The sequence below is a fragment of the Tachypleus tridentatus genome, chromosome 13 (genome assembly GCF_004210375.1).
Source record: "Tachypleus tridentatus isolate NWPU-2018 chromosome 13, ASM421037v1, whole genome shotgun sequence".
Taxonomy (NCBI): Eukaryota; Metazoa; Arthropoda; class Merostomata; order Xiphosura; family Limulidae; genus Tachypleus; species Tachypleus tridentatus.
Genome location: NC_134837.1, coordinates 235,830,430 through 235,850,210, shown reverse-complemented (window position 1 = coordinate 235,850,210; position 19,781 = coordinate 235,830,430). Strand labels below are relative to the sequence as shown.

The window sequence follows — 19,781 nt, the reverse complement described above, 5'->3', positions numbered from 1 at the left end:
TTACGTAAAAAAATTTTCTCAACCCAAACGAGCCGTTTTTACATATATATTACAGAACTGTAAATATAAATAATCGAACCGTACTTGTTGAATGTTTTATTTAAATTTTAAAACATTACAAAACTAAAATATAAATAACCACACTGTACTTTTTGTATGTTTTATTTGAAACATTACAGAATTTAAATATAGATAATAATACTGTCCTTGTTGTGTTTTCTATTTTAAACATTACAGAACTGTTAATATAAATAACCATGCAGTTCTTTTTGCGTGTTTCATTTCAAGCATTATAGAACTCTAAATATATAAAACATACTATACTTGTCGTGTGTTTTATTTAAAACATCACAGAATGACAATATAAATAACCATAATGTACTTGTTTTATGTTTTATTTGAAACATTACAGAACGTAAATATAAATAACAATACTGTACTTTTTGTTTAATTTCAAACATTATAGAACGTGAATATAAATAAACATACTGTAATTATTGTTTTATTTTAAACATTACAAAACTGTAAATATAAATAATCATACTTTACTTGTTGTGTATTTTATTTTAAACATTACTGAACTGAATAATCTAAATAACCAAACTGTACTTGTTGTGTGTTATATTTGAAACATTAAATAACTCGAAACCAGGACTGGAAAGGCCAACTTCAGGTGACTAACACTGTTGTTTGAACTTCCCGTTAATCATCCTGGCGAGTTATTATTATAATTTTGCTCCACGTCTTTTAAAACCTTTTTATTACTTTCCTTCTTGAAAACGGCCATAACGTCAAATAACTCGGAACCAGGACTGGAAAGGCCAACGTCAGGTGACTGATGGTGGTTTTTGTACTTACCTGTTGGTCTTCGAGGTGAGTTATGATTATTACAGTTACGCTACAGAAAGTCCTTTACAACTTTAATTACTGTAGTTTTTCTCTCGACGTTGTAGACTAGATGTAAACATTGGTTTTATGCTATTTATGTGTTTTTTAAACTTTGTTTTGTTTTACCTTAATTTGCTTTTATGAATTTTACTAAATTTACTTTTAACTTTTTACTGGACGTTTGGCGCAGATAGCCTAGTTACTTTGTGCTGTAAAACACTAAATCAACCAACCATATACTGTACTTATTGTGTTTTTTATTTGAAACATTACAGAACTGCAAATATAAATCACTCTACTATACTTGTTCTGTTTCATTTTAAACATTACAGAACTGTAAATATAAAAACATATACTATGATTATTGTGTGTTTTATTTGAAACACCACAGAACTGTAAATGTAAAAAATATATTATAGTTGTTGTGTGTTTTATTTGAAACATTACAGAACTACAAATATAAATCAACATACTGAACTTATTCTGTTTTATTTGATACATTACAGAACTATAAATATTAATAACCATACTGTACTTGTTCGTGTTTTATTTTAAACATTACTGAACTGAATAATATAAATAACCAAACTGTACTTTGTGTGTTTTATTTGAAACATTACAGAATTGTCAATATAAATAACCATACTGTACTTCTTGTGTCTTTAAATTGAATCATTAAAAAACAGAACTGTAAATATAAATAACCACACTGTACTTGTTGTGTATTTTATTTGAAACATTACAGAACTGTAAATATAAATAACCATATTGTACGTGTTGTGTTTTATTTGAAACATAATGTAACTGTTATTATAAACAACCGCACTCTACTTGTTCAATGTTTTATTTGTAACATTACAGAACTTAAATATAAATAACCACACTGTACCTGTTGTGTATTTTATTTGTAACATTACAGAACTTAATATAAATAACCACACTGTACCTGTTGTGTATTTTATTTGTAACATTACAGAACTTAAATATAAATAAGCATACCGAACTTGTGTTTTATTTCAAACATTAATGAACTGTAAAGAAACTGTTTTTTTCAGAGAAAAATATAAATGTAAAAACGGCTCGTTTGGGTTGAGAAAATATTTTACGTTGTTCGCTCCTTTACGTAAAATATTTTCTCAACCCAAACGAGCCTTTTTTACATATATATTTTTCTCTACAAGTGGGTTTTCTCGACATCACTGATTATTATTTCAAACTGTTCTTGTTGTGTGTTTCATTTAAAATAATACAGAACTGTAGATATAAATAACCAAACTGTACTATTGTGTGTTTTATTTGAAACATTACGGAAATATAAATCCAAATAACCATATGGTATTTTTTGTGTAATTTATTTGAAACATTAAAGAACTGTAAATACAAATAACCATGCTATAGTTGTTGTGTGTTTTATTTGAAACATTACAGAGTTTAAATAGAGATAACCATACTGCACATGTTGTGTGTTTTATTTGAAACATTACAGAAGTGTACCAGAATTAATTGTTCACATCAGGGCCAGGATGCCCAATAGGTATGCACCATAAAATATTTGTTAGTTGTTCACATCTACTTAATTCTAGCGAGTTTGGTACAGTGCAGTTAAAACATAAAGATGTAGATTTCAATTTGTCCACCTATTTAACAGTTACTAAAAACTGATACATTGTTGGTCCATTTGAGTAATTATAATTTTTGTTATTTTTCATGAATATATCTTTCAACATTTATCACTGAGTTCTTGCCATAAAACGTGCATATGTAAGAAAGACATGCCATGAGCAGAACGAATCCCCTCTCTCTGCCCCTAAGAAAATACGAGCAACGTTCATAATTGTTAAAAACGATATTTAACAGCCCAAAATAGCAAATTATTTACCAAGTAAAGTTATTAGCCTTACCGTTAATAATTACAGCTTTTAGTTACTGCTAACGCATAAAAGGTCTACTGTTAACTTCCACACTGAGAGACGTAAAATAACCACTTATTTATCAAATCAAATTTAATAATTGCCATTGAAACTTATAGCAGTGTATTTAATGATACTTTACAAAATTTGTCATTTTAATGATATAAATTCATTTGATTCTATGATATCAAAGGTCAATTTTTAACAAACAGTGAGAATTTTTAAGGGACCGAAGCTCACAAAAAATATAATTTGAGGTTTATGGTCAATTAGTCGGCCATATTTTGAACAATTTACTTTAGATTTAGCCCAAAAATACTTTTCTAGAAGTCCCACCCATCGACAAAAAAAAAATTAGGTGAACTCGCCTGTTTTTCGTAATTGTAGGGGTGTGAAAGCATAAATCTAGGGTTGGTTTTTCTATCATGAATTCGGCAAATTACTGTAGGAGTTGTTACCAAGATATTTGACAGATACAAGAACATAATATAATATTATGGATATAATACAAAAATAACTTGTTGAGTATCATAGCACTGAAAGTAGGTACTGTTTAAATATGTTTTATGTTATTAGAGACTCTCTAATTAATGATCTCATAAATCACAAGTTCATAAAGATTGATTTCATATCCGGCCAACAACAGTGTTTCTAAGTTTAAAATGACTCATAAAACGACACCTGAAGATGAGCTGTCTCAGTATACATTATTACAGGCTTACTTTATAGTATTCTTCAGCTAAATAACTAGAAAAAACAATAACAGTGGAAATAAGCACAGCTAGTTACTTATTCATGTTAGATACACCAATAAAATATTTTTATAATCGTTCAGAACACAATTTAAAGCAAGCCTGTAAACAAAACCAAAACCTACCAATGTTTTCAATTCCAAATCCGTCATTACGTTCTTCTGATTCCTCACAAACCAGAATTTTAGAGTTTGTATTCCACCATTTCTCCTACAGTTCTTCAAGTTTCCTCTGACATAAGGGTATAAATAAGATATAATAAAAATCTAATCTCAGAGATAATCAATTCGGTTTTACAGTCCTGTGATCCATACAGTATCATCAATGTTTAATTCAGTAAACATTCCCAACAAATAGAGAAAAAAAATTCAACCTAAATTTGTCACTTCATTCTTAAAAGGCCCAATGTCCAATCCTTCACAGATTTATTAGCTCATCTAAAATCTGATTCAAACTGCAGATTCCAGAGCGATTTATCTGTCTTAACTGCGGTCAGATTGAGATAAAAAATAACTGATAGATTATCAACTGCTTTGACATATAATTTAGGTATAAAAGAATATTCTATTAAATTATACTGTCACACTAACGTCAGATTATTATTAGCATCTGTGTCTGAATCTGCATAGATAAATAAACATCTTTACCAATGTCTTGTTCAGTTTTAAAAAACTCATTGTTTGATTATCAACACTAACTGAAAGTGTTTAACAAACGCCCATTGATGTTCGGTTCAGTTTTAAACAACTTCCTGCAGTATTTAACTTATTATATATCTTACGTTGGTATTTTAATTATTATATATTTTACGTTAGTATTTAACTTATATTATATATATATATATCTTATGTTAGTACTTTACTTACATTATTAAATATCTTATGTTAGTACTTAGCTTATATTATTATATATTTTACGTTAGTACTTAACTTATATTATTATATATCTTATGTTAGTGTTTAGCTTATATTATTATATATCTTATATTAGTATTTAACTTATATTATTAGATATATATCTTATATTAGCATTCGTTTTCAAACACAACACAGAACAAATAAATTTATATTCAAAAATGATCACGCTAATTATGGAACGTTGAACATATATTTCAACATATTAGGTTTGGTTTGTGTCATAAGTAATACTGTTTGATCACCATATTTATATACATAGGTTCAATATTAAGAAAATAGATGTTTAGTCCTGTTCTCTGTAGGTAGCACACTTTTATTAGAAGATATACAAATTAGGATTGAGGACTAGTCCTGATGTTTAATCAAAGTGTTTTTTCTTCCAACTTGATACTAAGTTTTCTGTATCAGTAAATAATCATATCAAACACAACCAGAACCGTAACATACCCCAAACAAATTATCATTGTTTCAAAATAGGATTTCTGACAAACTCGCGACTCTGTGTAATAGGATATGCTGCTGCTGAAGGTAAAGCGGATTCATGGGCACAGGTATCTTAACCCACGGGCTTTCAGTTTTTGCTACACCATTAAATATGTTTTTCCAATTGCCAAAATATCTAACAGTCTTCTGAGGCTCATTTCTCTTTCGTAGGTTTTGATTCATTATTGTAACTAATATATCAGTGGCATGTGGAAACGAGTAAACTTATTCAATAATTATATGATACCAGACTGCGGTTATAAGAGTATGCAAGTTTTGGTAATTAACAGAATGTGTAGTTTGTGTTTTAAAAGAAATAAAATTAACGTAAAAGTCTGATTATGTTTGAGAAAACAAAGAACACTCACCTACTAGATAGCTGGGTCTCTAAGGTATGATCCTTCTCGCACTGCGATAGCCATTGGTTTGCGGCTGAATTCGTTCCCTATAACCTGCAAGTCACAATCCGAGAAAGCTGCATACTTAACTTGAGTGGAGTCGGCTATTGAGAAAAGTATAATGTTTAACATTATTTATTCATTTAGAATTTTAATCTTACTTTTAAACGATATTGCTGACTAACCAATATCTACACCAAATACGAAGTAAAAATATACCAAACTGATTTTCACATAATGATAACATTCCTTACGTAAATTCAGTTTTAGGATTATTCATCATTAAACAGAGATCAGAAAAGAGTGCAGCAAAAGTAATATATGTAAATGAAATATACTATCAATTGGTAGGAACATTTCTCACTTGAATAGTTAAAACTAAACAAGTAATAAACATATTAATATGTGTAATATCAAATAATATGAACAGGGTATTCGGAAAGTCACTTTGCAGTTTTGTAATCATATTTTATTCAGTATATTTTAAACGAGCAACTGATAGCGGTGTTTAGAAACAAAGTAAGAAGGATCCAGGCCTGTATTGATGCCAACGGGGGTCACTTTCAACATTGTTTATAATTGTCATTCATATTTACCTCCTGTATTCTATATTGAAACATTTCTGTTAATAAATATATAAGTGTACAGTGACTTTCCGAACACCCTGCATAATAAGTGTATAATATTAAATAATATGGCTAATAATTGTATAATATGTATAATATTAAATAATATGGATGATAAGTGTATAATAGGTACAATAGTAAGTAATATGGATTATACCAGATTATAATATGGATTATAAATAAGTGTATGTGTATATGAGTAAGTAATATGTATAATAGTAAGTAATATGTATAATAAGTGTATAATATGTATAATAAGTGTATAATATGTATAATAAGTGTATAATATGTATAATAGTAAGTAATGTGTATAAGTGTATAATATGTATAATAGTAAGTAATGTGTATAAGTGTATAATATGTATAATAGTAAGTAATGTGTATAATAAGTGTATAATATGTATAATAGTAAGTAATGTGTATAAGTGTATAATATGTATAATAGTAAGTAATGTGTATAAGTGTATAATATGTATAATAGTAAGTAATGTGTATAATAAGTGTATAATATGTATAATAGTAAGTAATGTGTATAAGTGTATAATATGTATAATAGTAAGTAATGTGTATAAAAAGTGTACAATATGTATAATAGCAAGTAATGTGGATAATAAGTGTATAATTTACACGTTAGTGTGCATGTAAAATCTGACATATTCGTAAATATAGTAAGAAGTGACCACGCAGTTTCCAGTATGCATACTTAATCTGTCTAAGTAATTTAATAAAGTTTGTTTTTATTTTGTATAAAACATCGTATCTAGTATGTTTTACCCACTTGAACTCTGTTAGTTAACTGTAGATTCACTCTCTAACTTATACTGCTGTTTCTCTTGTTATACAGTGGACCTTTGTAACACTACTTGTGAAACCCTTTAATCTGGAAAGATTGTGGTTTGGTGCAGTTGAACTGTTGAGTTCAACAACATTAAGAGGAAAGAAAGACATTTTAAGACCGTTGAACTCAGTCAAGAAGAACTGGATGTGTCACTAGTGGATGACATCTGCCTATTAGAATTGTTTCATCTGCAAGTCAAATACCGGGACCAGAGGAAATAGTCCAGTAGCACACAACCATCCAGTGTTCATAAAGCAAGTATACGCACTGACTTTGTGTATATAACCAAATACATATTGCTTTCGTTAATATAAACACTAAGTTTCCGGTCCATGTTTGGCCACAGAATTAATTATCATTAGTACGAAACAAAGTACCTGGTAGGTTTATTTCTTTTGAATTAAGTAAGTATTGTTTTCATTAGTGTAACAAAAAGTGTCTGGTCTGTTTATTCCTTTTAAATTAAGTAAGTATTGTTTTCATTAGTGTAACACAAAGCTTCAGACCTTTTCTTTAACTCGGTTTAGACCGTTATAAAGCGAACTTACCACTTACTATCCTAAAATGCCCTACAATTTAAAACAGTAATTCTCAACCTGTGTGCCAATGTGGTTTTGAAACACATTCCACTTTCTTGGGATTTCACAAGCACGTCGAACAAATCACTTAATAAAAGCTACTATAGAGACAGTCTGAAATCTTCCAAAACATTTGATGGTTTTCATTAAACTCGAGCACTGAGAAATTCATACTTAAATTTCATTCTCGACTGCAACGGTTCGATTGAATTTTACTCAGTTGTTTTAAGTTAGGCACAAAGCTAAGCAATGAGCTGTCCTTGCTCTTCCTACCATGGGTATCAAAGCCTCGATTTTAGCGTTGTGAGTTCTGCAGACATACAGCTGTGTCACGGGAGGGGGTCATTTTATTCAGTGATTTGGAAAGTAACAATATGTAATCATTCTGATAACATTCAACTATCAATACTTTAAACAGCAGACGTGATTCATGTTGAGGTTTCAGAAGATAAACAGTCTTTAAAAACAAACACTGTCTTTTAATTCCTAAAGAAGAATTAAACAATGATAAAATATTAAATCATGAAATAATCCAAATAATAACACCAACACTAAACAGTCTTGTATATCCAAAAATAAACCCTTCTTCAATAAAAATATTAGCAATAATCTTTAATACTATATACAAACACTGTTCTTAGTTCATATCCTAAATCGTCTTATATATTCTTCACCAACATTTGTTACTCTCTTCTCTCATAGGGTCTCCTGTAGGGCTTTACAAAAAAAGTCAAAGAAGAACTTTCCAGCAAAATTTATTACTGACTGATTTATATTATAAGTTCAATGTACATGAGGGCTACATTTACCAGTTTCACGTGTAAAAGTTACATACATTTTACATGCAGACATATACAATTTCATTTTGTTTTCTGTACTGTTGGGTCATCGATGGACCACTTTTAAGTTTACAGACTTATAACACTGAAATATAGGGTTCTATTCCAAATGTTGATCAACATTTGAAGCTTCAACTGCTTATGAAGTAATTTTTATGTCATAAATAACAACAGATTCATACCAGACCTACACCTCTTACACCTCTGGTACATCTCACAACAATCTCACCTCAGACATATGAATCAGCATAAGCAGTTCCTCTTCATCAGTGTAATTGACCTTTATTCTGTCAAACAGAGATGTTTGCATTTCTTACCAATGCTAGTGGATTGTTCGATTATTATCCATTCTTACAATTTCATGGTGATTTTGTACATCAATAATAAAGTAAGTACCAGATCTTTAACTCTTTGTTTTTAAACACTCGACCTTATGGGCATCTATGCAATGAATCTACTTTATAGATTCTCATGTATTGAAAGTGATGTACCTCATAGCAGACCATCTGTTTCATGTTCTGCCTATTAAATAACCACTTCACCCACAACTTTCCTGATGTGTATGCTTGCTTTCTTTTGGGTACTTATGACTTCTTTCCTCATCAATAATGAAGTTTCAAGAGTATAGATGGGGCTAGCAAACAGGGAGTTGACGTCTTTCTCGTACTTGTAGAAAGAGAGATTTTACTGCACAATAACATCATTATTCAATAATATAATTCATGAGAATTTACGAGACGTTAGGTAAGAGTTGCCTGAAAGCCAGTGTCATGCAAATACTCATGGAAGATGCTAACAGAAGATAGAATCTTTCTCTGAAATGGTAAGTATCTAATGGAAACACATTTTCACATAAGAAAATGTTACTTTTCCAAAACCAGATCTCTGGTGACCAACCAGCAGGAGATAACAGAAAGGGGGTTTCCATCTTCACCTTTACATCTGATGATGTGTTAAAAGTTTTCCTCTTTCTTTTACTTTAAAGCTTTGCTGTTTGTTAGTATTTCCTTTATTTTCTCATAAAGAATTAACTATAATTTCAAAATTCATTCCAGGTGTACATGACTCTTGAATTTCATATGACGTTTTCTACCCTTTTCATCGAGAATTTTCAAAACATTTCTCAATTGGGTTGAATTTTCTTCCTTTTATTTTAAGTTGATCCACTCCTAATCTATCTTATAGTGAAGTTATTTCCGTTTTGGGAGTCATGTCTATGATGGAAGTCCCTATACCTTTGACTTTCACACTTGTCACTGAGTATGATAGAATTAATGGAACATTTCTGTAGGTTCTCTGAAATCCTCTATCCAACCCTATCTTTCCTACAAGATCCTTTGCACAGTGTGTTTTTCAATTCCCAATCTATCTAAGTCTTTTCTGATACCCAGTGCCACATCCTTCAGCTCAGATGGTAAATTAAGTTATTCAGGATTAGACAAACTACTGTACTTACTATTTGCCTAGTCAAGAGTACTCATACATTATCCATTTCTGAAAAGTGTTAAACCTTATACTGTACACAGCTTGACTATTGAAGAGTGTGTGTAAATCTTCTTCCCTTGATACTACACATTCTGGTATAAGGTATCAAGTGATGTTCATGACCTGAAATACTAAAGTATACAGCTGTAATGGGTATGATGTGTTTAATGACTTAATATATCCGTGGTGCATATTTATTCCAGCTATAACTGATGGTCAACATATGCAACTTGTACTTACACTTGGAATGTTAATGTATAGTTTTTTCTGAATGTATGAAAACCCATAAACCTGTGAAAAACATACCACATGCTTATGTTAATACCTAGTTTGATATAAAACATAATCCCATATTTATTATTTTCTCACAGGTTAAGTATTAATATGTTTAACATCATTTAACAATACAAGTAGTTCTGTTAAATATTTAAATGTTCAAATACCTGTTTTAAGTTTTAATGTTACTTTATACATTACACCTTGTGTTAATCTACACATTACATGTTGTGTTAGTTTACATATTACACCTTGTGTTAGTTTACACATTCAACCTTGTGTTAGTTTATAAATTCAGCCTTATAGATTGTAGGAAATTTATTGTTATATTAAATTCAAGTTGTAACTATGACTAGAACCTCAACTATTCTGTGTTTAAAAATATTCATGAGTTTAAAAATATGATAAGAAACCTTAATAATCCATTTTTATAATAAACACATAAAATGCTTTTAACACTTCTTTAGATATTTGATAAGCTTACAGTTCTGGGTGTTTGGTTGATTTGTTTCCACACCCAATGAATAATTATACAAAATGTTAAACTAATGTTCATACACCTAAGATATATTTCTTATGTTCAAATATGTAATAGATTCTTTTCAATGAACTTAATATTTATAATACTGTATGATAAAACCATACCTAACAGAACCATTTACTAGGATATTTTGTATAAAGTGTTAAATCATGTAAAAATAGTTAGGCTAGAAAGAAATAGTTTAGTTAAAACATTTATCTACTTATAATTAGTTATTAAGGGATGGCAAAACTGTTCAAATAGTGTAACCACAAAGAGTTACTGCATATATAAAATTTAATAATAAATACCCTAATATAAAAACTATTTTACACAGCAAATACCTGCCAAATAAGAACAAATCCAACAGCAAACAGCCTGGTAGTCAAACTGTTTGATTTAGGAAATACCTACTTAGGGTGTAAAATCTAACAGTCTAAGTGGTAAACTATCTAGCATAGCAAATACCTAAAGAACATGTATCATTCAGCATCAAACAGATAAGTAAACAACCTATTTGGCACATCAAATATCTACAGCATGTGCAAAATTTATCAGTATACTACTTGGCACATTAAGTATCTATCAAAAACATATCCAATAGCACATAACCCAGTGAGAAAACTACTCCAAAGCAAGTATCTTCTCTATGTGTAAAAATACACAGCAAACAACCTGGTAAACAAAATGTTTTTCACAACAAAGGTCTATTGATAATGTAAATATGTTACAATAGACACCAAGTAGACAACCTATGTTTCATAACAAAGGTTAATCAATTATGTAAACATTTAACAGTTAAATAGCTCAGTAGACAACCAACTTTTCAAAACAAACATCTGTCAATTATGTAAAAATTTAACAGTTAAACAAATCTTTATGGATAGGTAAAATTTAACAATAGATAGCTTGACAGACACAATTTGGCACAATGAAAATCAGCAAGCATTTGTTTGCCATCGTACGCAACAAAAGCTAGAGATCTGCTTTCCAGGTTCATATGGCTATTGCTTTGACTTTGTTTTATTCACTATTTGTATCCCAGTGGGGTGATACTACCTGGTCTCAAAAGTGAAATGAGCCCAGAAGAAGTTACTGGCAATCAAACATTGTGAACCTTCAAGATTTAGTAGCTGAATGAAAAAAATTAAACTACTGGGGTTGACTGGGCATGAAAATTTTGATAAAGGTTAGCTGTATTTGTTTACAAGAAATATTCACACACACACATACATACAAAAATATTTTGTATGTACATACATGTTAATAATAGATTAGTTGTAATAACTGAAGATAACAGTGAGTTGTTGGCACAGCTTTTAATGCACAGTGCATACTTTATTTTTTATAATTTTAAGTGCAGTGTTAGTACAAGTTTATATAACTTATAAACTACATCATCAAATAAAGTGATAAAGTTCTGTGATGTTTAATTCAATCTTATAAAATATTAAATTATTTCTAGTAAATATCTGTAGATATAACCTGAAATCATATTTATCCTACCACTAACAACTGAGATGGTACCTGTAAAACCACATACATAGATAAGACTTCCATCACTTATCAATACACACCTTGGAACACATAAAAGTTTCTAACAGAACTGTAGTTAAAGTTCAAACTCCACCTAACTTTCCTATATATTCTCACAATGAAACATCGTCATCAATACCCATTTCCTTGAAAGATTTTTAATTATAACTTATGGATGTTATGATAACAAACTGTTGATGAAAGAAAGTTTACATACTATAAATGAAAGTTCAACTCCCAATATAAATTCAAACTCATTCCTCTCGCATTTTCTTCTTTATAAATAGAAAGTTTTATAACTTCCTAAACATTGTATGTTTATATTAATATTTATAACAATGTTTATTGTATGTTTATATTAATATTTACAATAAAGATTGTTTAATTCATTCATTTTATTGATTTGTTGAAGATGAAATATGTGTAATTCAAAACCTTCATTACAAATGTTTACATATGTTGTCATGGCTCTACTATTCATTGTCAGTTTTGTTTCTATGTTCTGACTCCTGGAAAAAAAGTATTTTTATGTAAGATGAAAATGAGCAAAAATACAACACACATCACACTGTTAAGTCATAATGAAAGTTCCTAATTACTTAAACTAACAAGTTCCATTGTACATACTAAAACAGATTACCAGCTCATACTTGAGTATGTCTTGTACTACAGGTATTAATGACACAAACAGTCAAACAAGTCTCAATAAAATAGTGTAATAAGTAAACTTTTCTAATTTAGTATCTATTACTGAGTCACAGACACTGAAATGAGTATCATGATATTTAGATCACTCAGTAGACATGTTGTATCTGAAGATGTAATTTCAATGTCTTAGTGTCTGAAATTTCTTTTTTTAGCTACTGTTTTAGTTAATAATATTTAAATGAACATAAGTCATTGATAAGTCAATGTGACAAACTTCATAATCTAGTTTAACTTATTATAATTGCAAGTTTCCAACTAAGTTAAACATCCAAAGTATAATAATACAATAAAAACAATTTTTAATACACAAATCAGTGTAACACAGCTGATATAAAACATTATAAAACTGGTCCTTAATAAATGAAACTGTTTTTCCTTTGTAGAATAGAATCACATTTCAGTTGTAATACATTACACATGTATGTATTATTATTTTCAAATATATCTTAAAAGTTCATCTGCTTCTTTCAGAACACTGAACAGTAAAGAAATATAGAAAACAATGATTTCTCCTACTTACAAAATGTGTGTTCATTTGCCACAATTTCCAAAGCCTTGCCAAATCTTACAAGTAGAGTATGTAAACAAATTTTTTTAATGTTTTATATACACATTTTGTAATAAAGAATATTATAAGTTACTGTATCAGTACCACTGTAATTAACTGTTCCTATTAATTAAGCTGTATTTGTATTTTTAAAAAAATATTTTTCAAACATCATTCTTCTTACTTTTCTCTGAATGTCTACAAAAAATGAGTTTACTCATGAAGACACTTTTAAAAAACTGAAAAATCATGCAAGAGAAATTCTGAGCTTTCAATTAGTTATAAACACATCATAGAGTAAAGTAAGTAAATGTAAACAAGCATTTCCAAAGACGGAAGAGATGAACAGAACCATCTTGTTAGATTTTCCTGTACAGCTAATGCACTTCTTATAGATACTTACCAACTCTAACATAAAAACTTCTCTCACTTATTATTACCCTCTACATGCTCAAATGTTTCATTCACCACTAGTCTTAATACTCCCATCTACCCGTACATGTTTAATGTGAATCAGCTGTGCTGTAGTATGTAAACAATCATATAAATACTCTCTACCAACAGCAGTGTGACATACTCTTCTCAGGCAACTACCTCTCCCTGGAGATTAGGTACCAATAACAAAAAACACTAAGTAGGAATGAAGGGTGGGAAGTGTAAAGAGAGATAACTATTTATTGGAAACACATTTACTGTGCAAGAAAATTATAATTCCCAACATGATACCTTACCTCCACTAACATAAAGCTAGAATCATATGATGATCTGGTGTAACATTGCCAAGATTAGTTCTTTTCAGAATGCATCTAAAGAGAGCTCATAAACTGTATAAACATCTCTGTTCCAGGAGAATTATATGAAACTTGGACTTGACCTTGGACAACTGACCAGATAATTTTCAAGCATCCAGGTCAACCTTTCCAACCTGACCTGTAAAAAGGTGTAAATCTAGTCTAGGAGGTGGAAGAGGTACTTCAACTGTGGTGTTGTCTGTTTAACCATCAAGTTCTGTTTGAAGAAGGAAGGAAAGAGAAATAGGAGAATCCAAGGGCTCTCTAGCAAGTTCCTATTAATTATGTTTAATTCATAAAGAAATATCACGTGGGCCAGATCTTGGGGAATAAGAACTTCCAAAACAAGTCCCCAAATGTGACAGAACCTTTCAAGCAGGATTATGCTTTTTAAACTGATGGTTATATGGATTGAAGACAAACTGGAAACAGTCAAAGTAAGAGTTTAAAAAAAACCTTTTATTACCAAACAATGAGTTGGAGTAAAAAAAAACATACCTACTGTCAACAAACAGTTGAGTGTGCCAGGAGGCTACTGTTCACGATGGAGCTAGAGAATGTGATTTGTCCTTGTAATAATGTAACTGTACTAACTGGGAGTGGAGCACCTATCAAAAATTCTGACCACCCAACATAAAAATGGAGGTGACCCAGCAAATGAAAAACAAAATATCTTGTAATTGATACAGACTGAAGAAAAAAATGTGTAAATCTATAGTACATTCATACATGTCAAGAGGGTGTATCTACCCAACAAATCCAAACAACATAGGACCTAAGGAAAACAAAAGGGCTATCATAAAAAACAAAAGAGAATGACCACCTTTCAAAAACCCCTCAGGAGAATGATAGATAGCATAAAAAAAAGAAAATGTTAAGTAACATAGGAGGGTGATTAAAGATAAACAAAGATAAAAATACTCTGCATATGAAATATCTGTGTCTGAAACCAAATTTGGATTAAAGAACTCAACTGTGAAGAATCTACAGAATTTGAATCTCAATGACAGACCAAAGTATGGGTATGTAAGATTACATGCATGGAAGAGGACATATAGTATTCAGGAAAAGGATGTGTGTCATATAAAAATGAAAGTACACAACATAACAAGCCTGTCATGTCTTCATCCTCTAATCTAACATCCTAGATGAAAGAAGAAAGACTGATAGTCAGGAGAACCCCCAAACCGCAGGAATGACTTTATTTCACTGAGTACCAAATGTTCCTCTGTCAATAAAGGTCACCTGTGGATACAAAAAAAGTGGTACCAGTATCAATACTAGTACCAGTTGAAGAAGTCATAACAATAAAATGTAAATTCATAACTGAATATGAAATGAGTATATAATTCAAAATGAGGAATCTTGGTAAACAAAACATTTCATGAAATAAATTCAACTCTCACATAACTGCTTTTAGACTTTGAAAGTTGCAAGTTAAATACCAAACATTAAGTTCAAAACTGTGAACAAAGTTAAGCAAAATTTAAAAACTCAAATAAGTCAAAACACTTGAGTGACAAATTAATAAGAAGTTAGACTATAATTCAGGGAGTGCTACCTGCATAAGTGGGTGTCACATTCCTATCAGAAGAAGGTTGTTGCATAATTATTTACATGCACAGCACAGCACAACCATGTTAAGCACATGAACATAAGTGATAGTATGGAGAATAGTGAAAAACCAAAATGTTGAGCATACAGAGATCAGTAATAATAAATAAAAGTTTTTATGTGAGTAGAAGTATTGTACTGAACGTTTTCATCACCTTCACATTTCTCTATTTCTTAATATTAGAAAAATGACACGATTTCAAAAACAAATACATGGTAAAGATACATATGTTACGTATGTGAAGAATAAGTGTTCCCTGTTGTAACTACAGTATTTTACACCTTGTAATATGCTATACTGTAGGATATGCACCTTAGTTTTGGAAAGATGATACTAAGAAAAAATATTTTGACTCAGCAACCAACACCTTGATGTAACCTTGACTTTTTTTTTACTTACTAAGTAAATACAGTCAAATACATCATATTCTTCACAGCATATAGACAATATTAGTTAAATTGAATGTTTTATGCCATTGAAAATACTTGTAATTGACAAGTAATGTGATTATGATCTGTATGAGAGGCTGTTTTTTCAAGTAGACCCTAAGCTAACCTCTTGCCTTAACCCATCACTTTTGTCTTGGAAGATGCATGGTAATATTAAGGTAATTTTTAAGAAAAAAGTGCATCTTACAAGGCATGAAATATGGTAATAGTTTCTAAATAAATACAACATTAACCATAATTAAATATAGCCATAGTAAATTTTCATGCCTTGACTTTTTTAAGGCATTAAGAATTTCTTGATGATGGGAAACCTAGCTGAAGTAAAAATGTATCTCAGAACAGCTGGTATGTGTATTAATTCTTTTACTAATAAAGCAGAGAACAATGTTTTAACCTTCCTAGCTCATCTTCAGGTTAACCTTCTCATTAACTTACACAAAATAGTGAGAACATTAAAGTTTTACAGATAGTATGATCATTTTTAAAAGATAAATGTAATTTCAATAACCTAACTTGAACCTGTCACACTAAGTTAAAATTAATTAAAACATGAGGAAAGGAAATGTTAGTTCATAATTTATTGTCACATCAATTAAATGTTATCATTAACATTTTATATTTGATTGTTTACATTTAACACAGGTTTCATACTAGTTGTTATGACATTTCAAAAATGAACTCCAGAAAATGTCCCCATCACACTGATATAACTATAGTAACTTATAATAACAAAAAGTTCATTCATTCCTTGGTATATATATAAAGTACAATTAGTAAGACAGATAATATATGGTAACTTTTAATAAGTAGATTGAGTAACTATAATAATTTATATTTAGTATGTTTGTTGTTAAGCACAAAGTTTAATACACCATAAAAAAATTGTAAACTGATGACAAGAACTGCAACCAGATTATTTTAAAATTACTACTTAGCCACTGAAGAGCATGTAATACAAAAAATATATGTGAATTTATATATAATTAAACTGAATGTGAATGACCATAATTTAGCAGAACTGAGAATCACTGATAATTAATAATTAGTATGATTATACATCCTCAGTCATTTATATTTAGTATGACAGAGTATGTTCAATAACCTATATAGTATGACAGTATGTATAATAACCTATATAGTATGACAGTATGTATAATAAACTACATTTAGCATAATGATTTATATTTAGTATGGCTGCTAAAAATTTTAATAAGACTGATTACATATGATAACTTATGTTTAATAAGATCAGCAGTGGCAGTGCCAGGATATTTTCATTGGGGCAGGGGCTGAGGTAAACTGTGGAGGGGCTTCCTAAAATGCCATCAATATGAAGTATAGATGGTAAATTATAATAATGTAAATACCAAGGCACATTTCAGAAAGGTGTGCTGTTTTGAACTGTGTTTTCAATGCAGTTTTCATTGGAAACTCATTCTCTGATTAATAATTCATTATTACACATTAGAAATAATCTGTTTATGAAAATATGAGTACATGTAAAAGAGGAAGCTCACCTAAATTCAAACCCAAGGTAATACATAATAATAAAGAAAATCAAGATTAGCTTAGATTGAACATTTAATATACCATTAAGAGTAAAGCTACAAATCAAAAGAAATATAACATAAAGACATAGTTTACATAGCAGAAACGAATTATCCCATGTGAAGTTAATACACATTGAGGAAAGTAAGGTCACTATCAGGCTAACTATCTTTCATCTTAATGAAGACATTGAGTTCTACAGATCTATGTCTCTTTGATGTTAATTGTTAAGCAACAACGACGATTGTGTTTTCCATATTTTATTAATATATATATGTAACAATATTTGGGGGCTGAGGGGGGCTTGGCTCATTTTGGGGGGAGGCTCAAGCCCCCATCCCCCGGTGCCACCTCTGAAGATCAGTTAAATGGGTACACAAGATCATTTATATTCAGTAGGATATAGTTTATAGAATAATTTATAATCATTATTAATAGGACTGCATATGAATAGTTACTTATATTTAGTATGGTTTACTATTCATGATAATTTATATTCAGTACGTCTGAGCATACAAGATAATTTAGATTAATTTGGAATGTATATATGTGATAATTTATATGTAGTGAGAGTGTTTAAACAGCCCCCTAAACTAACAATCTTTTACTGTAAATGCTTCAACTTAAATTCTTACAAGTTTTCGAAGTGCTATATATATTATCCTCAGTCTAATGTAATATTTATATTTCCAATACATGTATTTCTCTTTCCAGATAAGCTGATAATATATAAACTTATTATTTATATAACGTTAATAGTTTACTGTCAGAACAATATATTGTTTAAACCTCACTAAGATGGAGATTACATATATGTGTGTGTGACCAAAATATTGAATACAATGTTGCACACTTTAACTATTCAAGATTCATTCAATTAGAAAAATAACTGTATTATGTGCAACAACCATTTCTTTATCACAGAACACAATTTGAAATAAGAGACCTCTCCTCACAATAAGAAAATAACTCACTTTTCAACTAGGTATTAATACTGTGATTGTTATTTGCTAACACAAACTACTGTCCATAGGGTGTCATTTCTCTGCTCCTATTATATAATATACTGTGCCAACAACAAACTTCTAATACAAAATCCCAATTTATTCAAAATAATACAAATCATTAACTGGCTAAAACAAACTCACAACTACTTTAATAAATGTAAAGACACACATAAATATCAAAATTTTTTGAACTGGAAACCTTTCTGTAGTTAGTGTGTCAATTACTATTTTATATTATATTTATTCTTACACCCTTAAATTCACCTATTTATCAATTTATTATATTTGAAGGTTGGTTGGTTGGTTGATTTAGTGTTTTAGGGCACAAAGCAACTAGGCTATCTGCGCCAAACATCCGGTAAAAAGATAAAACAAATGTAATAAAATTCATAAAAGGAAAGGAGGATAAAACAAAACAGAGTTTAAAAATATAAATGGAATAAAACCAATGTTGACATCTAGTCTACAACGTTAAGAGAGAAACTACACTAAGTGAAATCGTAAAGGAATTTCTGTAGTGTAATGGTATTTATTATAAGTTGCCAGGAAGACAAACAGGTAAGCACAAGAACTACCGTCAATCACCTGAAGTTGGCCTTTCCAGTCCTGGTTCCGAGTAATGTGTCATTATGGCCATTTTGAAAAAAGTACAGTTATAAAAGTTTTAAAAAACATGTAGCAAAATTTTAATAATAACTTGCCAGGTTGATTAACGGGTAGTTCAAACAGCAACGTTAGTCAACTGAAGTTAGCCTTTCCAGTCCTGGTGTCAAGTTATTTAATGTTACGGCCATTTTCTAATTTCAAATCCAACTAAAGAGACTACGTAACAATCGTAACAACGACAAGAAAGTAAAATGTGGCTTATTGTGATCTGAGTGTTACACAGACTATACACTGGTGCATCAGTTCCAGATAAAAGAAAATGATGAGTTAAAAAACTGTGATCAATGTGTAGTCTAGTTAGAACAACTTCCTCCTTTTGATCATTATGGAAGCAAGACGGCCAAAGTTCAATACAGGATTTCATTTGGAAAAGCTTGTTTTCGCATTGCTCACTCCAAGTCGAC

General features: G+C 30.0%; 1 protein-coding gene across 5 annotated transcripts; it reads right to left on the bottom strand.

Annotated features, from left to right (window-relative positions):
• Positions 1–1,060: 1,060 nt before the first annotated feature.
• LOC143239020 (ionotropic receptor 25a-like) lies at positions 1,061–19,571 on the bottom strand. Of its 5 annotated transcripts, XR_013020908.1 has the most exons (5): positions 19,297–19,540; positions 5,319–5,452; positions 3,676–3,781; positions 1,835–2,695; positions 1,066–1,777 (listed from the first exon to the last, which is right to left on the bottom strand). XR_013020908.1 is itself a non-coding variant. In XM_076479751.1 (4 exons), coding segments are annotated over exons 1-3 (183 nt in total). In that variant the 5' UTR covers positions 19,349–19,571; the 3' UTR covers positions 1,061–2,695; positions 3,676–3,780. The 5 variants fall into 5 exon arrangements, 2 of the variants coding, with proteins under 2 accessions (XP_076335866.1, XP_076335865.1); XM_076479751.1 differs by having other exon boundaries at positions 1,061–2,695; positions 5,323–5,452; positions 19,297–19,571; XR_013020910.1 differs by having other exon boundaries at positions 1,064–2,695; positions 19,413–19,566.
• Between the last annotated feature and the right edge of the window lie 210 nt (positions 19,572–19,781).

Excerpts from the sequence above, each read along its gene's own strand:
- LOC143239020 (XM_076479751.1), bottom strand. The coding sequence starts at position 19,348 with ATGGCCATAATGACACATTACTCGGAACCAGGACTGGAAAGGCCAACT. Across the intron at positions 5,453-19,296 it reads ACTGGAAAGGCCAACTTCAG|CCGACTCCACTCAAGTTAAG; the intron begins GTGATTGACGGT and ends TTTTCTCAATAG.